General features: G+C 51.6%; 3 protein-coding genes and 2 pseudogenes across 3 annotated transcripts; all 5 read right to left on the minus strand.

Annotated features, from left to right (window-relative positions):
• Positions 1 to 810: 810 nt before the first annotated feature.
• Positions 811 to 2,406, minus strand: LOC133765377 (ubiquitin carboxyl-terminal hydrolase 17-like protein 13). Its single transcript, XM_062198945.1, has 2 exons — positions 2,382 to 2,406; positions 811 to 2,291 (listed from the first exon to the last, which is right to left on the minus strand). The coding sequence occupies exons 1-2, from the start codon at positions 2,404 to 2,406 to the stop codon at positions 811 to 813; spliced, it is 1,506 nt and encodes a 501-aa protein (XP_062054929.1).
• Positions 2,407 to 4,636: 2,230 nt separating this feature from the next.
• Positions 4,637 to 6,232, minus strand: LOC133765378 (ubiquitin carboxyl-terminal hydrolase 17-like protein 13; annotated as a pseudogene).
• Positions 6,233 to 8,481: 2,249 nt separating this feature from the next.
• On the minus strand, positions 8,482 to 10,077 carry LOC133765379 (ubiquitin carboxyl-terminal hydrolase 17-like protein 6). Its single transcript, XM_062198946.1, has 2 exons — positions 10,053 to 10,077; positions 8,482 to 9,962 (listed from the first exon to the last, which is right to left on the minus strand). The coding sequence occupies exons 1-2, from the start codon at positions 10,075 to 10,077 to the stop codon at positions 8,482 to 8,484; spliced, it is 1,506 nt and encodes a 501-aa protein (XP_062054930.1).
• A 2,251-nt stretch (positions 10,078 to 12,328) lies between these two features.
• On the minus strand, positions 12,329 to 13,924 carry LOC133765380 (ubiquitin carboxyl-terminal hydrolase 17-like protein 13; annotated as a pseudogene).
• A 2,249-nt stretch (positions 13,925 to 16,173) lies between these two features.
• On the minus strand, positions 16,174 to 17,769 carry LOC133765381 (ubiquitin carboxyl-terminal hydrolase 17-like protein 6). Its single transcript, XM_062198947.1, has 2 exons — positions 17,745 to 17,769; positions 16,174 to 17,654 (listed from the first exon to the last, which is right to left on the minus strand). Exons 1-2 carry the CDS (start codon positions 17,767 to 17,769, stop codon positions 16,174 to 16,176), a joined length of 1,506 nt encoding a protein of 501 aa, XP_062054931.1.

A 17,769-nucleotide genomic window follows, 5' to 3' on the forward strand; every position in this document is an offset into this window, starting at 1 on the left:
TACTTTAATTTCCTTGTTTTAGGTTTACAGTTTGTAATGGTTTACTTTATTTCAAACATGGCACACACACACACACACACCCACACACTCACACACACCTGTTTGAAAACACATTTCACAGTTAACTCTCATAATGCAATTCATTAAGGACAGAGGTCATGTGTGGAGGTTAGTACACTGTGATTTCCGTTGTGAATTTAACAAACACAAACGGTGGCAATTCTGGAGGACTAAGGGCTCCTGTTCAGTAGCATGGGATGACCACACAATGTTGTTGATGCTTAAAGACAACGGTTGATTTCCAGAGGCTCCTAGGAGGTCAAACGAAACTGCCAGGGACTGTGACAACCTGAGGCCATACCTTGTGGTAAGAGAGAGGGCCATGAGGTTCGGTTCGCCCTGGCTATTGACTTCGAGAAATCTGTCACCAGACTTCCATGAGAGGTGATGGAGAGGAAAGCATGAAGCATTGTGGTTTGTAGCCCAACGAGAAGGAGGCCGGTACTCCCCATCTTTCTCAGCGGCATCAGAATGCCTTCATGAAGCACAGAGTTCTGTGCCTGCAATCTCAACAATCGCTTAGTGACACGCGGTAAAGCTCACATCTCTATCCAACCTTGTGGCCTCACACAAAACACAGTGTCTCAGCCCTTGCCAATGCAGGAGACATATCCATTTGGTTCCAACCTAAGATTCCAATTCCCCCTTAGGACAGTTAATAAGGACAAACCCTTTGCACTTGCAACTCCAAACACGGAACTCGTGCACTGTCACCCAACCACATAACCGGGACGTACTCTTTCACTAACATCACCGGAACAGCAACAACAGAGGCCTCTTGGCATGTTTGTTCTTCCTCTTGGGGGGTTTGCTCCTTCCTCCCAGACGAGGGAGGTTGCCAGGATTCATGGCCACCTGCTCAGCGATGTGCCCAGCTGCCCCGTGCAGCAGGGACCTTTCCTGGTCAGGATGGTGCTTCCTCATCCCTGCGGCAGATCTTGCCTGGTGAATGACGATCGCATTGCCAGGCAGCGTGGGCTCCACTATCCTGAGGCTGAGTGCGCTTGTTGGTCGGTTCTGGGCTCGGAGGGATTGCCACTGATCGAAGGTGAATTCCTGAGTTGTTTGCTCCAAGTGCTCCTCGGACTCTGCAGCTTCACTAGGGGAAGGCCTTTCCAGCTCTCCTGGTGTGTGCTGGCCGTGTGTGTTGTCAGCCTCAAAGTCGGATGGTCCCCTGCCTGGAGACACTGTCCCATGTTCTCCTCCAAATCCACTCTTCCGCACATAAAACAGCACGTAGGCCCTTTGATTCAGGACACAAGTGATGTCACAGGCAGTTACCTTAGCGTCATCCATTTTATACCAGTGGCCAGTGCCAGCTTTGACATAGCAGAAGTAGTGTCCTGATTGACACCTGCGGCCAACATGGACGAGAACCGCATAGAGAACATAGTGCAGTGGCCTCCCGTTCTGCTGAGACATGTAAGGTCTCATGTCCAGGCACTCGGGATAGTGCACTTGTCCTCCGAGTTTCTCACCCGTGAAAGCAGAAAACCGTTTCAATACCAAGAGAAGCACGTCGCCAGCCGATTGCAAGGTGAGTGTCTTGGAAGCAGCTGTCTTCTTTAGGCAGGTAGCACAGTGATAGGCGTTTTCTCCATCCAGCTCTTCAGGTTGCACCAAGTGCTGCAAAGCTTGCTCCACACTGTCAGCTGTCTGGATATCCAACGCGATCTCCAGGTAAGGGTCCAAGGTGTCTGAGATGCCTTGGCACTGGAGACATTGGATTTGAGACCTCCAGTGTCCTCCAAATAGCTGCTGGGATGGAGCTTTGTCCTCTTGGGGAGCCACCGCGTTCATGAGCCCAGGCAGACCTGCTGCCTTCAGGACATCCAGAGCAAACATCAGAAATTCGTGGGCGTCTTCCTGCCTGTTTGTGTGAAAGCCAGCAGCCAGCACTTGACAGGGCTGGATCACGTCCCCAGGACTGTGGAGGGCCCCGAGAAAGTGAGTTTCCACGGCACACAGAATGCAGCGATCCGCGCGACGGCAGCTTTGAGAATGCACCTGGGACAGCATATAGTTGGCGAGGGGTGGGGTGTACGTGAGACACTGCAGGGCTGCATTCAGGTAGCAGGTGTTGCCCGTATTCTGCAGACCGGCCCCAATGCCATAAGGTCTCTTCCAGCTGCAGCTCAGAGAAGCTCCTCCGCTGGGAGCCAGATGGGTCGGCCCCGAAGCCAAATCACTTTGCAGCTGGAGCTCTTTCTGAGGTGAGGCTGGTGATTTCCCTGGGAGACAAACACCACAATGAGCATCATCCCCATCGGAGTTAGAATGTGCAAGTGGGAGTTTGTGCAAGTCATTCAAGTGGAACTCACCTTGCTTGAGAGGTGAAGCAGCCATCATGTCTCCAGGAGCCACTGTCACAAGGCAGCAAGATGCTTCCGTCTCTCAGACTGTCCTCCAAGGTTCACCCGGTCGGTCCTCTCCCCGCACCTTTTCTAGTCCACACTGCACGCCACACCCTGGACCTGCTACAGGACCCACCCATCAGCTTCCAGCCCTTCATGGGATTAGGGGCCTTAGGGTGTGGTCTCACGCCCTGACAGCCTCTGGGGCTTTAGCCACTTGATTACACTACCAGGGGAAGATGCATGTGAAGGATGCGGCTTTCATCTGCCTCGTGGAACTTGGTTGCCATGATGTGCTTCTAGGTGCCTTGGAGTTCTTCAAGGAACACAAAGAAGAATGCTGGAGAGACTGATGGCTGAAAGCAGGTTGTTGTGTTTCTTTTTTGGAGCCCTTATAAAGGCACATTTTCACTTTTTTTCGTTTTGCAATTATTTACATATTCTCCAAAGAAGCTTTTGAGGTATGGAATACAACCCTTCCAACCCTTCTCTTCATTCATCTGCCATTCCCCGTCCCATTCTCCACTACGATATATTTTCTTCTTTGTAAATGTGTATTTATTTATTTGAAAGCTAGTGTTACACAGATCGAGGAGAGGCAGAGTGAGAGAGAGACAGAGAGAGAGAGAGAGAGAGAGAGAGAGGGTTCCATCCGATTACTCCCTCCCCAACTGGCCCCAACGGCCAGAGCTGCACCAATGCGGAGCCAGGAGCTAGGAGCTTGCTCCATGTCTCCCATGCGGGTACAGGTGGCCAAGGGCTTGGGCCATCTTCTCCTGCTATCCAAGGCCATAACAGAGAGCTGGATTGGAAGTGGATCTCAAACCAGCGCCCATATGGGTTGCCGGCGGCATTTCAGGACAGGGCTTTAACCCACTGCACCACAGCCACGGCCCCTATACTACTTTTCTAAGATTTACATATCAATTTGAAAGGTGCAGTTAATTAGAGGCACTGGGAGGGAAGCAAGAAGGGATTAGGAGTGAAAGAGATAGGGACAGACAGTGAGAGAGAGAGAGAGAGAGAGAGAGAGAGAGAGAGATTGTCCTTCCACTGGTTCATTCCCGAAATTGCCACGACAGGCGAGCTGTGCCTATCCACAGCCTTGAGCCAGGAGCTTCTTCCAGGTCTCCCCTGTAGGTACAGAGGCCCAAGGTTGTCAGCCACCTTGTCCTGCTTTTCCAGGCCATAACAGAGAGCTGGATCGGAAGTCAAGCAGCTGGCTCTCGAACCAGTGCCCATATGGGATCCCAGCACGGCAGGTGGCAGCTTGACCTGCTATGCCACGGTGCTGGCCCCTCCGTGATGTGTTGATACGTGCTTCCATTTCTGAAATGAAACCAAGAAGAACGCTGGAAAGACTCATCGTTGAAACTAGGTTTCTTTATTGGGTAAACCCTTAGAAAGGCATACTTTAATTTCCTTGTTTTAGGTTTACAGTTTGTAATGGTTTCCTTTATTTCAAACATGGCACACACACACACCCACACACTCACACACTCACAAACACCTGTTTGAAAACACATTTCACAGTTAACTCTCATAATGCAATTCATTAAGGACAGAGGTCCTGTGTGGAGGTTAGTACACTGTGATTTCCGTTGTGAATTTAACAACCACAAACGGTGGCAATTCTGGAGCATTAAGGGCTCCTGTTCAGTAGCATGGGATGACCACACAATGTTGTTGATGCTTAAAGACAACGGTTGATTTCCAGAGGCTCCTAGGAGGTCAAACGAAACTGCCAGGGACTGTGACAACCTGAGGCCATACCTTGTGGTAAGAGAGAGGGCCATGAGGTTCGGTTCGCCCTGGCTATTGACTTCGAGAAATCTGTCACCAGACTTCCATGAGAGGTGATGGAGAGGAAAGCATGAAGCATTGTGGTTTGTAGCCCAACGAGAAGGAGGCCGGTACTCCCCATCTTTCTCAGCGGCATCAGAATGCCTTCATGAAGCACAGAGTTCTGTGCCTGCAATCTCAACAATCGCTTAGTGACACGCGGTAAAGCTCACATCTCTATCCAACCTTGTGGCCTCACACAAAACACAGTGTCTCAGCCCTTGCCAATGCAGGAGACATATCCATTTGGTTCCAACCTAAGATTCCAATTCCCCCTTAGGACAGTTAATAAGGACAAACCCTTTGCACTTGCAACTCCAAACACGGAACTCGTGCACTGTCACCCAACCACATAACCGGGACGTACTCTTTCACTAACATCACCGGAACAGCAACAACAGAGGCCTCTTGGCATGTTTGTTCTTCCTCTTGGGGGGTTTGCTCCTTCCTCCCAGACGAGGGAGGTTGCCAGGATTCATGGCCACCTGCTCAGCGATGTGCCCAGCAGCCCCGTGCAGCAGGGACCTTTCCTGGTCAGGATGGTGCTTCCTCATCCCTGCGGCAGATCTTGCCTGGTGAATGACGATCGCATTGCCAGGCAGCGTGGGCTCCACTGTCCTGAGGCTGAGTGCGCTTGTTGGTCGGTTCTGGGCTCGGAGGGATTGCCACTGATCGAAGGTGAATTCCTGAGTTGTTTGCTCCAAGTGCTCCTCGGACTCTGCAGCTTCACTAGGGGAAGGCCTTTCCAGCTCTCCTGGTGTGTGCTGGCCGTGTGTGTTGTCAGCCTCAAAGTCGGATGGTCCCCTGCCTGGAGACACTGTCCCATGTTCTCCTCCAAATCCACTCTTCCGCACATAAAACAGCACGTAGGCCCTTTGATTCAGGACACAAGTGATGTCACAGGCAGTTACCTTAGCGTCATCCATTTTATACCAGTGGCCAGTGCCAGCTTTGACATAGCAGAAGTAGTGTCCTGATTGACACCTGCGGCCAACATGGACGAGAACCGCATAGAGAACATAGTGCAGTGGCCTCCCGTTCTGCTGAGACATGTAAGGTCTCATGTCCAGGCACTCGGGATAGTGCACTTGTCCTCCGAGTTTCTCACCCGTGAAAGCAGAAAACCGTTTCAATACCTAGAGAAGCACGTCGCCAGCCGATTGCAAGGTGAGTGTCTTGGAAGCAGCTGTCTTCTTTAGGCAGGTAGCACAGTGATAGGCGTTTTCTCCATCCAGCTCTTCAGGTTGCACCAAGTGCTGCAAAGCTTGCTCCACACTGTCGGCTGTCTGGATATCCAACGCGATCTCCAGGTAAGGGTCCAAGGTGTCTGAGATGCCTTGGCACTGGAGACATTGGATTTGAGACCTCCAGTGTCCTCCAAATAGCTGCTGGGATGGAGCTTTGTCCTCTTGGGGAGCCACCGCGTTCATGAGCCCAGGCAGACCTGCTGCCTTCAGGACATCCAGAGCAAACATCAGAAATTCGTGGGCGTCTTCCTGCCTGTTTGTGTGAAAGCCAGCAGCCAGCACTTGACAGGGCTGGATCATGTCCCCAGGACTGTGGAGGGCCCCGAGAAAGTGAGTTTCCACGGCACACAGAATGCAGCGATCCGCGCGACGGCAGCTTTGAGAATGCACCTGGGACAGCATATAGTTGGCGAGGGGTGGGGTATACGTGAGACACTGCAGGGCTGCATTCAGGTAGCAGGTGTTGCCCGTATTCTGCAGACCGGCCCCAATGCCATAAGGTCTCTTCCAGCTGCAGCTCAGAGAAGCTCCTCCACTGGGAGCCAGATGGGTCGGCCCCGAAGCCAAATCACTTTGCAGCTGGAGCTCTTTCTGAGGTGAGGCTGGTGATTTCCCTGGGAGACAAACACCACAATGAGCATCATCCCCATCGGAGTTAGAATGTGCAAGTGGGAGTTTGTGCAAGTCATTCAAGTGGAACTCACCTTGCTTGAGAGGTGAAGCAGCCATCATGTCTCCAGGAGCCACTGTCACAAGGCAGCAAGATGCTTCCGTCTCTCAGACTGTCCTCCAAGGTTCACCCGGTCGGTCCTCTCCCCGCACCTTTTCTAGTCCACACTGCACGCCACACCCTGGACCTGCTACAGGACCCACCCATCAGCTTCCAGCCCTTCATGGGATTAGGGGCCTTAGGGTGTGGTCTCACGCCCTGACAGCCTCTGGGCCTTTAGCCACTTGATTACACTACCTGGGGAAGATGCATGTGAAGGATACGGCTTTCATCTGCCTTGTGGAACTTGGTTGCCATGATGTGCTTCTAGGTGCCTTGGAGTTCTTCAAGGAACACAAAGAAGAATGCTGGAGAGACTGATGGCTGAAAGCAGGTTGTTGTGTTTCTTTTTTGGAGCCCTAATAAAGGAACATTTTCACTTTTTTTCGTTTTGCAATTATTTACATATTCTCCAAAGAAGCTTTTGAGGTATGGAATACAACCCTTCCAACCCTTCTCTTCATTCATCTGCCATTCCCCGTCCCATGCTCCACTATGATATATTTTCTTCTTTGTAAATGTGTATTTATTTATTTGAAAGCTAGTGTTACACAGATCGAGGAGAGGCAGAGTGAGAGAGAGACAGAGAGAGAGAGAGAGAGAGAGAGAGAGAGAGAGAGAGGGTTCCATCCGATTACTCCCTCCCCAACTGGCCCCAACGGCCAGAGCTGCACCAATGCGGAGCCAGGAGCTAGGAGCTTGCTCCATGTCTCCCATGCGGGTACAGGTGGCCAAGGGCTTGGGCCATCTTCTCCTGCTATCCAAGGCCATAACAGAGAGCTGGATTGGAAGTGGAGCAGCCGGGTCTCAAACCAGCACCCATGTGGGTTGCCGGCGGCATTTCAGGACAGGGCTTTAACCCACTGCACCACAGCCACGGCCCCTATACTACTTTTCTAAGATTTACATATCAATTTGAAAGGTGCAGTTAATTAGAGGCACTGGGAGGGAAGCAAGAAGGGATTAGGAGTGAAAGAGATAGAGATAGAGATAGAGAGAGAGAGAGAGAGAGAGAGAGAGAGAGAGAGATTGTCCTTCCACTGGTTCATTCCCGAAATTGCCACGACAGGCGAGCTGTGCCTATCCACATCCTTGAGCCAGGAGCTTCTTCCAGGTCTCCCCTGTAGGTACAGAGGCCCAAGGTTGTCAGCCACCTTGTCCTGCTTTTCCAGGCCATAACAGAGAGCTGGATCGGAAGTCAAGCAGCTGGCTCTCGAACCAGTGCCCATATGGGATCCCAGCACGGCAGGTGGCAGCTTGACCTGCTATGCCACGGTGCTGGCCCCTCCGTGATGTGTTGATACGTGCTTCCATTTCTGAAATGAAACAAAGAAGAACGCTGGAAAGACTCATCGTTGAAACTAGGTTTCTTTATTGGGTAAACCCTTAGAAAGGCATACTTTAATTTCCTTGTTTTAGGTTTACAGTTTGTAATGGTTTCCTTTATTTCAAACATGGCACACACACACACCCACACACCCACACACTCACAAACACCTGTTTGAAAACACATTTCACAGTTAACTCTCATAATGCAATTCATTAAGGACAGAGGTCCTGTGTGGAGGTTAGTACACTGTGATTTCCGTTGTGAATTTAACAACCACAAACGGTGGCAATTCTGGAGCATTAAGGGCTCCTGTTCAGTAGCATGGGATGACCACACAATGTTGTTGATGCTTAAAGACAACGGTTGATTTCCAGAGGCTCCTAGGAGGTCAAACGAAACTGCCAGGGACTGTGACAACCTGAGGCCATACCTTGTGGTAAGAGAGAGGGCCAGGAGGTTCGGTTCGCCCTGGCTATTGACTTCGAGAAATCTGTCACCAGACTTCCATGAGAGGTGATGGAGAGGAAAGCATGAAGCATTGTGGTTTGTAGCCCAACGAGAAGGAGGCCGGTACTCCCCATCTTTCTCAGCGGCATCAGAATGCCTTCATGAAGCACAGAGTTCTGTGCCTGCAATCTCAACAATCGCTTAGTGACACGCGGTAAAGCTCACATCTCTATCCAACCTTGTGGCCTCACACAAAACACAGTGTCTCAGCCCTTGAAAATGCAGGAGACATATCCATTTGGTTCCAACCTAAGATTCCAATTCCCCCTTAGGACAGTTAATAAGGACAAACCCTTTGCACTTGCAACTCCAAACACGGAACTCGTGCACTGTCACCCAACCACATAACCGGGACGTACTCTTTCACTAACATCACCGGAACAGCAACAACAGAGGCCTCTTGGCATGTTTGGTCTTCCTCTTGGGGGGTTTGCTCCTTCCTCCCAGACGAGGGAGGTTGCCAGGATTCATGGCCACCTGCTCAGCGATGTGCCCAGCAGCCCCGTGCAGCAGGGACCTTTCCTGGTCAGGATGATGCTTCCTCATCCCTGCGGCAGATCTTGCCTGGTGAATGACGATCGCATTGCCAGGCAGCGTGGGCTCCACTGTCCTGAGGCTGAGTGCGCTTGTTGGTCGGTTCTGGGCTCGGAGGGATTGCCACTGATCGAAGGTGAATTCCTGAGTTGTTTGCTCCAAGTGCTCCTCGGACTCTGCAGCTTCACTAGGGGAAGGCCTTTCCAGCTCTCCTGGTGTGTGCTGGCCGTGTGTGTTGTCAGCCTCAAAGTCGGATGGTCCCCTGCCTGGAGACACTGTCCCATGTTCTCCTCCAAATCCACTCTTCCGCACATAAAACAGCACGTAGGCCCTTTGATTCAGGACACAAGTGATGTCACAGGCAGTTACCTTAGCGTCATCCATTTTATACCAGTGGCCAGTGCCAGCTTTGACATAGCAGAAGTAGTGTCCTGATTGACACCTGCGGCCAACATGGACGAGAACCGCATAGAGAACATAGTGCAGTGGCCTCCCGTTCTGCTGAGACATGTAAGGTCTCATGTCCAGGCACTCGGGATAGTGCACTTGTCCTCCGAGTTTCTCACCCGTGAAAGCAGAAAACCGTTTCAATACCAAGAGAAGCACGTCGCCAGCCGATTGCAAGGTGAGTGTCTTGGAAGCAGCTGTCTTCTTTAGGCAGGTAGCACAGTGATAGGCGTTTTCTCCATCCAGCTCTTCAGGTTGCACCAAGTGCTGCAAAGCTTGCTCCACACTGTCGGCTGTCTGGATATCCAACGCGATCTCCAGGTAAGGGTCCAAGGTGTCTGAGATGCCTTGGCACTGGAGACATTGGATTTGAGACCTCCAGTGTCCTCCAAATAGCTGCTGGGATGGAGCTTTGTCCTCTTGGGGAGCCACCGCGTTCATGAGCCCAGGCAGACCTGCTGCCTTCAGGACATCCAGAGCAAACATCAGAAATTCGTGGGCGTCTTCCTGCCTGTTTGTGTGAAAGCCAGCAGCCAGCACTTGACAGGGCTGGATCACGTCCCCAGGACTGTGGAGGGCCCCGAGAAAGTGAGTTTCCACGGCACACAGAATGCAGCGATCCGCGCGACGGCAGCTTTGAGAATGCACCTGGGACAGCATATAGTTGGCGAGGGGTGGGGTATACGTGAGACACTGCAGGGCTGCATTCAGGTAGCAGGTGTTGCCCGTATTCTGCAGACCGGCCCCAATGCCATAAGGTCTCTTCCAGCTGCAGCTCAGAGAAGCTCCTCCACTGGGAGCCAGATGGGTCGGCCCCGAAGCCAAATCACTTTGCAGCTGGAGCTCTTTCTGAGGTGAGGCTGGTGATTTCCCTGGGAGACAAACACCACAATGAGCATCATCCCCATCGGAGTTAGAATGTGCAAGTGGGAGTTTGTGCAAGTCATTCAAGTGGAACTCACCTTGCTTGAGAGGTGAAGCAGCCATCATGTCTCCAGGAGCCACTGTCACAAGGCAGCAAGATGCTTCCGTCTCTCAGACTGTCCTCCAAGGTTCACCCGGTCGGTCCTCTCCCCGCACCTTTTCTAGTCCACACTGCACGCCACACCCTGGACCTGCTACAGGACCCACCCATCAGCTTCCAGCCCTTCATGGGATTAGGGGCCTTAGGGTGTGGTCTCACGCCCTGACAGCCTCTGGGCCTTTAGCCACTTGATTACACTACCAGGGGAAGATGCATGTGAAGGATGCGGCTTTCATCTGCCTTGTGGAACTTGGTTGCCATGATGTGCTTCTAGGTGCCTTGGAGTTCTTCAAGGAACACAAAGAAGAATGCTGGAGAGACTGATGGCTGAAAGCAGGTTGTTGTGTTTCTTTTTTGGAGCCCTAATAAAGGAACATTTTCACTTTTTTTCGTTTTGCAATTATTTACATATTCTCCAAAGAAGCTTTTGAGGTATGGAATACAACCCTTCCAACCCTTCTCTTCATTCATCTGCCATTCCCCGTCCCATTCTCCACTATGATATATTTTCTTCTTTGTAAATGTGTATTTATTTATTTGAAAGCTAGTGTTACACAGATCGAGGAGAGGCAGAGTGAGAGAGAGACAGAGAGAGAGAGAGAGAGAGAGAGAGAGAGAGAGAGAGAGGGTTCCATCCGATTACTCCCTCCCCAACTGGCCCCAACGGCCAGAGCTGCACCAATGCGGAGCCAGGAGCTAGGAGCTTGCTCCATGTCTCCCATGCGGGTACAGGTGGCCAAGGGCTTGGGCCATCTTCTCCTGCTATCCAAGGCCATAACAGAGAGCTGGATTGGAAGTGGAGCAGCCGGGTCTCAAACCAGCACCCATGTGGGTTGCCGGCGGCATTTCAGGACAGGGCTTTAACCCACTGCACCACAGCCACGGCCCCTATACTACTTTTCTAAGATTTACATATCAATTTGAAAGGTGCAGTTAATTAGAGGCACTGGGAGGGAAGCAAGAAGGGATTAGGAGTGAAAGAGATAGAGATAGAGATAGAGAGAGAGAGAGAGAGAGAGAGAGAGAGAGAGAGATTGTCCTTCCACTGGTTCATTCCCGAAATTGCCACGACAGGCGAGCTGTGCCTATCCACATCCTTGAGCCAGGAGCTTCTTCCAGGTCTCCCCTGTAGGTACAGAGGCCCAAGGTTGTCAGCCACCTTGTCCTGCTTTTCCAGGCCATAACAGAGAGCTGGATCGGAAGTCAAGCAGCTGGCTCTCGAACCAGTGCCCATATGGGATCCCAGCACGGCAGGTGGCAGCTTGACCTGCTATGCCACGGTGCTGGCCCCTCCGTGATGTGTTGATACGTGCTTCCATTTCTGAAATGAAACAAAGAAGAACGCTGGAAAGACTCATCGTTGAAACTAGGTTTCTTTATTGGGTAAACCCTTAGAAAGGCATACTTTAATTTCCTTGTTTTAGGTTTACAGTTTGTAATGGTTTCCTTTATTTCAAACATGGCACACACACACACCCACACACCCACACACTCACAAACACCTGTTTGAAAACACATTTCACAGTTAACTCTCATAATGCAATTCATTAAGGACAGAGGTCCTGTGTGGAGGTTAGTACACTGTGATTTCCGTTGTGAATTTAACAACCACAAACGGTGGCAATTCTGGAGCATTAAGGGCTCCTGTTCAGTAGCATGGGATGACCACACAATGTTGTTGATGCTTAAAGACAACGGTTGATTTCCAGAGGCTCCTAGGAGGTCAAACGAAACTGCCAGGGACTGTGACAACCTGAGGCCATACCTTGTGGTAAGAGAGAGGGCCATGAGGTTCGGTTCGCCCTGGCTATTGACTTCGAGAAATCTGTCACCAGACTTCCATGAGAGGTGATGGAGAGGAAAGCATGAAGCATTGTGGTTTGTAGCCCAACGAGAAGGAGGCCGGTACTCCCCATCTTTCTCAGCGGCATCAGAATGCCTTCATGAAGCACAGAGTTCTGTGCCTGCAATCTCAACAATCGCTTAGTGACACGCGGTAAAGCTCACATCTCTATCCAACCTTGTGGCCTCACACAAAACACAGTGTCTCAGCCCTTGCCAATGCAGGAGACATATCCATTTGGTTCCAACCTAAGATTCCAATTCCCCCTTAGGACAGTTAATAAGGACAAACCCTTTGCACTTGCAACTCCAAACACGGAACTCGTGCACTGTCACCCAACCACATAACCGGGACGTACTCTTTCACTAACATCACCGGAACAGCAACAACAGAGGCCTCTTGGCATGTTTGTTCTTCCTCTTGGGGGGTTTGCTCCTTCCTCCCAGACGAGGGAGGTTGCCAGGATTCATGGCCACCTGCTCAGCGATGTGCCCAGCAGCCCCGTGCAGCAGGGACCTTTCCTGGTCAGGATGGTGCTTCCTCATCCCTGCGGCAGATCTTGCCTGGTGAATGACGATCGCATTGCCAGGCAGCGTGGGCTCCACTGTCCTGAGGCTGAGTGCGCTTGTTGGTCGGTTCTGGGCTCGGAGGGATTGCCACTGATCGAAGGTGAATTCCTGAGTTGTTTGCTCCAAGTGCTCCTCGGACTCTGCAGCTTCACTAGGGGAAGGCCTTTCCAGCTCTCCTGGTGTGTGCTGGCCGTGTGTGTTGTCAGCCTCAAAGTCGGATGGTCCCCTGCCTGGAGACACTGTCCCATGTTCTCCTCCAAATCCACTCTTCCGCACATAAAACAGCACGTAGGCCCTTTGATTCAGGACACAAGTGATGTCACAGGCAGTTACCTTAGCGTCATCCATTTTATACCAGTGGCCAGTGCCAGCTTTGACATAGCAGAAGTAGTGTCCTGATTGACACCTGCGGCCAACATGGACGAGAACCGCATAGAGAACATAGTGCAGTGGCCTCCCGTTCTGCTGAGACATGTAAGGTCTCATGTCCAGGCACTCGGGATAGTGCACTTGTCCTCCGAGTTTCTCACCCGTGAAAGCAGAAAACCGTTTCAATACCTAGAGAAGCACGTCGCCAGCCGATTGCAAGGTGAGTGTCTTGGAAGCAGCTGTCTTCTTTAGGCAGGTAGCACAGTGATAGGCGTTTTCTCCATCCAGCTCTTCAGGTTGCACCAAGTGCTGCAAAGCTTGCTCCACACTGTCGGCTGTCTGGATATCCAACGCGATCTCCAGGTAAGGGTCCAAGGTGTCTGAGATGCCTTGGCACTGGAGACATTGGATTTGAGACCTCCAGTGTCCTCCAAATAGCTGCTGGGATGGAGCTTTGTCCTCTTGGGGAGCCACCGCGTTCATGAGCCCAGGCAGACCTGCTGCCTTCAGGACATCCAGAGCAAACATCAGAAATTCGTGGGCGTCTTCCTGCCTGTTTGTGTGAAAGCCAGCAGCCAGCACTTGACAGGGCTGGATCATGTCCCCAGGACTGTGGAGGGCCCCGAGAAAGTGAGTTTCCACGGCACACAGAATGCAGCGATCCGCGCGACGGCAGCTTTGAGAATGCACCTGGGACAGCATATAGTTGGCGAGGGGTGGGGTATACGTGAGACACTGCAGGGCTGCATTCAGGTAGCAGGTGTTGCCCGTATTCTGCAGACCGGCCCCAATGCCATAAGGTCTCTTCCAGCTGCAGCTCAGAGAAGCTCCTCCACTGGGAGCCAGATGGGTCGGCCCCGAAGCCAAATCACTTTGCAGCTGGAGCTCTTTCTGAGGTGAGGCTGGTGATTTCCCTGGGAGACAAACACCACAATGAGCATCATCCCCATCGGAGTTAGAATGTGCAAGTGGGAGTTTGTGCAAGTCATTCAAGTGGAACTCACCTTGCTTGAGAGGTGAAGCAGCCATCATGTCTCCAGGAGCCACTGTCACAAGGCAGCAAGATGCTTCCGTCTCTCAGACTGTCCTCCAAGGTTCACCCGGTCGGTCCTCTCCCCGCACCTTTTCTAGTCCACACTGCACGCCACACCCTGGACCTGCTACAGGACCCACCCATCAGCTTCCAGCCCTTCATGGGATTAGGGGCCTTAGGGTGTGGTCTCACGCCCTGACAGCCTCTGGGCCTTTAGCCACTTGATTACACTACCTGGGGAAGATGCATGTGAAGGATACGGCTTTCATCTGCCTTGTGGAACTTGGTTGCCATGATGTGCTTCTAGGTGCCTTGGAGTTCTTCAAGGAACACAAAGAAGAATGCTGGAGAGACTGATGGCTGAAAGCAGGTTGTTGTGTTTCTTTTTTGGAGCCCTAATAAAGGAACATTTTCACTTTTTTTCGTTTTGCAATTATTTACATATTCTCCAAAGAAGCTTTTGAGGTATGGAATACAACCCTTCCAACCCTTCTCTTCATTCATCTGCCATTCCCCGTCCCATGCTCCACTATGATATATTTTCTTCTTTGTAAATGTGTATTTATTTATTTGAAAGCTAGTGTTACACAGATCGAGGAGAGGCAGAGTGAGAGAGAGACAGAGAGAGAGAGAGAGAGAGAGAGAGAGAGAGAGAGAGAGGGTTCCATCCGATTACTCCCTCCCCAACTGGCCCCAACGGCCAGAGCTGCACCAATGCGGAGCCAGGAGCTAGGAGCTTGCTCCATGTCTCCCATGCGGGTACAGGTGGCCAAGGGCTTGGGCCATCTTCTCCTGCTATCCAAGGCCATAACAGAGAGCTGGATTGGAAGTGGAGCAGCCGGGTCTCAAACCAGCACCCATGTGGGTTGCCGGCGGCATTTCAGGACAGGGCTTTAACCCACTGCACCACAGCCACGGCCCCTATACTACTTTTCTAAGATTTACATATCAATTTGAAAGGTGCAGTTAATTAGAGGCACTGGGAGGGAAGCAAGAAGGGATTAGGAGTGAAAGAGATAGAGATAGAGATAGAGAGAGAGAGAGAGAGAGAGAGAGAGAGAGAGATTGTCCTTCCACTGGTTCATTCCCGAAATTGCCACGACAGGCGAGCTGTGCCTATCCACATCCTTGAGCCAGGAGCTTCTTCCAGGTCTCCCCTGTAGGTACAGAGGCCCAAGGTTGTCAGCCACCTTGTCCTGCTTTTCCAGGCCATAACAGAGAGCTGGATCGGAAGTCAAGCAGCTGGCTCTCGAACCAGTGCCCATATGGGATCCCAGCACGGCAGGTGGCAGCTTGACCTGCTATGCCACGGTGCTGGCCCCTCCGTGATGTGTTGATACGTGCTTCCATTTCTGAAATGAAACAAAGAAGAACGCTGGAAAGACTCATCGTTGAAACTAGGTTTCTTTATTGGGTAAACCCTTAGAAAGGCATACTTTAATTTCCTTGTTTTAGGTTTACAGTTTGTAATGGTTTCCTTTATTTCAAACATGGCACACACACACACCCACACACCCACACACTCACAAACACCTGTTTGAAAACACATTTCACAGTTAACTCTCATAATGCAATTCATTAAGGACAGAGGTCCTGTGTGGAGGTTAGTACACTGTGATTTCCGTTGTGAATTTAACAACCACAAACGGTGGCAATTCTGGAGCATTAAGGGCTCCTGTTCAGTAGCATGGGATGACCACACAATGTTGTTGATGCTTAAAGACAACGGTTGATTTCCAGAGGCTCCTAGGAGGTCAAACGAAACTGCCAGGGACTGTGACAACCTGAGGCCATACCTTGTGGTAAGAGAGAGGGCCAGGAGGTTCGGTTCGCCCTGGCTATTGACTTCGAGAAATCTGTCACCAGACTTCCATGAGAGGTGATGGAGAGGAAAGCATGAAGCATTGTGGTTTGTAGCCCAACGAGAAGGAGGCCGGTACTCCCCATCTTTCTCAGCGGCATCAGAATGCCTTCATGAAGCACAGAGTTCTGTGCCTGCAATCTCAACAATCGCTTAGTGACACGCGGTAAAGCTCACATCTCTATCCAACCTTGTGGCCTCACACAAAACACAGTGTCTCAGCCCTTGAAAATGCAGGAGACATATCCATTTGGTTCCAACCTAAGATTCCAATTCCCCCTTAGGACAGTTAATAAGGACAAACCCTTTGCACTTGCAACTCCAAACACGGAACTCGTGCACTGTCACCCAACCACATAACCGGGACGTACTCTTTCACTAACATCACCGGAACAGCAACAACAGAGGCCTCTTGGCATGTTTGGTCTTCCTCTTGGGGGGTTTGCTCCTTCCTCCCAGACGAGGGAGGTTGCCAGGATTCATGGCCACCTGCTCAGCGATGTGCCCAGCAGCCCCGTGCAGCAGGGACCTTTCCTGGTCAGGATGATGCTTCCTCATCCCTGCGGCAGATCTTGCCTGGTGAATGACGATCGCATTGCCAGGCAGCGTGGGCTCCACTGTCCTGAGGCTGAGTGCGCTTGTTGGTCGGTTCTGGGCTCGGAGGGATTGCCACTGATCGAAGGTGAATTCCTGAGTTGTTTGCTCCAAGTGCTCCTCGGACTCTGCAGCTTCACTAGGGGAAGGCCTTTCCAGCTCTCCTGGTGTGTGCTGGCCGTGTGTGTTGTCAGCCTCAAAGTCGGATGGTCCCCTGCCTGGAGACACTGTCCCATGTTCTCCTCCAAATCCACTCTTCCGCACATAAAACAGCACGTAGGCCCTTTGATTCAGGACACAAGTGATGTCACAGGCAGTTACCTTAGCGTCATCCATTTTATACCAGTGGCCAGTGCCAGCTTTGACATAGCAGAAGTAGTGTCCTGATTGACACCTGCGGCCAACATGGACGAGAACCGCATAGAGAACATAGTGCAGTGGCCTCCCGTTCTGCTGAGACATGTAAGGTCTCATGTCCAGGCACTCGGGATAGTGCACTTGTCCTCCGAGTTTCTCACCCGTGAAAGCAGAAAACCGTTTCAATACCAAGAGAAGCACGTCGCCAGCCGATTGCAAGGTGAGTGTCTTGGAAGCAGCTGTCTTCTTTAGGCAGGTAGCACAGTGATAGGCGTTTTCTCCATCCAGCTCTTCAGGTTGCACCAAGTGCTGCAAAGCTTGCTCCACACTGTCGGCTGTCTGGATATCCAACGCGATCTCCAGGTAAGGGTCCAAGGTGTCTGAGATGCCTTGGCACTGGAGACATTGGATTTGAGACCTCCAGTGTCCTCCAAATAGCTGCTGGGATGGAGCTTTGTCCTCTTGGGGAGCCACCGCGTTCATGAGCCCAGGCAGACCTGCTGCCTTCAGGACATCCAGAGCAAACATCAGAAATTCGTGGGCGTCTTCCTGCCTGTTTGTGTGAAAGCCAGCAGCCAGCACTTGACAGGGCTGGATCACGTCCCCAGGACTGTGGAGGGCCCCGAGAAAGTGAGTTTCCACGGCACACAGAATGCAGCGATCCGCGCGACGGCAGCTTTGAGAATGCACCTGGGACAGCATATAGTTGGCGAGGGGTGGGGTATACGTGAGACACTGCAGGGCTGCATTCAGGTAGCAGGTGTTGCCCGTATTCTGCAGACCGGCCCCAATGCCATAAGGTCTCTTCCAGCTGCAGCTCAGAGAAGCTCCTCCACTGGGAGCCAGATGGGTCGGCCCCGAAGCCAAATCACTTTGCAGCTGGAGCTCTTTCTGAGGTGAGGCTGGTGATTTCCCTGGGAGACAAACACCACAATGAGCATCATCCCCATCGGAGTTAGAATGTGCAAGTGGGAGTTTGTGCAAGTCATTCAAGTGGAACTCACCTTGCTTGAGAGGTGAAGCAGCCAT

The sequence above is a fragment of the Lepus europaeus genome, chromosome 8 (genome assembly GCF_033115175.1).
Source record: "Lepus europaeus isolate LE1 chromosome 8, mLepTim1.pri, whole genome shotgun sequence".
Taxonomy (NCBI): domain Eukaryota; kingdom Metazoa; phylum Chordata; class Mammalia; order Lagomorpha; family Leporidae; genus Lepus; species Lepus europaeus.

Coding starts and splice junctions, on each gene's coding strand:
- LOC133765379 (XM_062198946.1), bottom strand. CDS start 10,077: ATGGCTGCTTCACCTCTCAAGCAAG. Junction 9,963..10,052: donor TGCTTCACCTCTCAAGCAAG/GTGAGTTCCACT, acceptor TTTGTCTCCCAG/GGAAATCACCAGCCTCACCT.
- LOC133765377 (XM_062198945.1), bottom strand. CDS start 2,406: ATGGCTGCTTCACCTCTCAAGCAAG. Junction 2,292..2,381: donor TGCTTCACCTCTCAAGCAAG/GTGAGTTCCACT, acceptor TTTGTCTCCCAG/GGAAATCACCAGCCTCACCT.
- LOC133765381 (XM_062198947.1), bottom strand. CDS start 17,769: ATGGCTGCTTCACCTCTCAAGCAAG. Junction 17,655..17,744: donor TGCTTCACCTCTCAAGCAAG/GTGAGTTCCACT, acceptor TTTGTCTCCCAG/GGAAATCACCAGCCTCACCT.